The sequence below is a fragment of the Penaeus monodon genome, chromosome 19 (genome assembly GCF_015228065.2).
Source record: "Penaeus monodon isolate SGIC_2016 chromosome 19, NSTDA_Pmon_1, whole genome shotgun sequence".
Lineage (NCBI taxonomy): Eukaryota > Metazoa > Arthropoda > Malacostraca > Decapoda > Penaeidae > Penaeus > Penaeus monodon.
Window position 1 is genome coordinate 3437049 of NC_051404.1, and position 820 is coordinate 3437868.

The following is an 820-nucleotide window of genomic DNA, read 5'->3' on the forward strand; positions in this document are numbered from 1 at the left end:
CTGTATACATCCCAACTGTATTTTTTAGAGTAAATACCCCTAGCAGTGTGGAGAAAAGAAGCACCTACTGCTTTTTGTGAGAATTAAAAAAAGTAGCTCCTAGTATACCTTTACCATCAATATAGTGGATTTTGCCTCTCTCTCACTTCTGCAGTACCATTCTCAGCGTGATAGCTTCCAGAACCGAAAGAAGAAGTGAAAGGCATATGCTAGAAAGGTGAATTTGCTGGAACATCAGCAATTTGGATGTACACTCCCTTGCTACTCCATCTTCTCCTACTCCTTATATTTATTTGCTCGTTTAACATGCTGATTGTTAATCTGCCCTTGTGGGGATTTACAAGTGCACTTTGTTATTTATACTTGTTTGAAGCTGTTTGGTACCCTAAGTGTGCTGTTTGGATTGTGAACATTTTACGACACAAGTAGCTGCATGACCAACACTGACAGTTGATGTCGCTTTTAATAATAATAGATGCTGTTTGTGTCACAGAGACCCCTAAAAATATGAAATGGCCACTTCAGTGTTCAGTATATGGTAAAACTTGCAATTGTCTAGTCATCTTTGATCTTTCAGAGTTTTCTTGTGAGTGTCAATTTGAATGTCATTCATGATTGTGTATATATAAAATGAATGATGGTTTATGGTTGTTCATGTAAGTGGTTGGTAAGAGCGCTTCATTGTATGTTATTAAGGGGTCAGTTTCTTAAAACAGAAATCTTCAGACTTAATTATATGATGCATAGCTGAATGGTAGAAGGTCATGTTCAGTAAGTAAAATGAGTTTGCTTTACATAAAAAGAAAGTGAAACTGAATAC

The 820-nt window shown here is 36.3% G+C and overlaps 1 protein-coding gene across 14 annotated transcripts in view; it reads left to right on the top strand.

Moving 5' to 3' along the window:
* Positions 1–820, top strand: part of LOC119584976 (stromal interaction molecule homolog) — a 99451-nt gene that overhangs the window by 62965 nt on the left and 35666 nt on the right. For 6 of the 14 annotated variants that reach the window (XM_037933572.1, XM_037933582.1, XM_037933574.1 and 3 more), the window contains exon 5: positions 155–217. The exons of the other annotated variants lie outside the window; for them this stretch is intronic. In XM_037933572.1, coding sequence (XP_037789500.1) covers positions 155–217 — 63 coding nt within the window. The remainder of the gene's footprint in view (positions 1–154; positions 218–820) is intronic. 14 annotated transcript variants of the gene reach the window in all.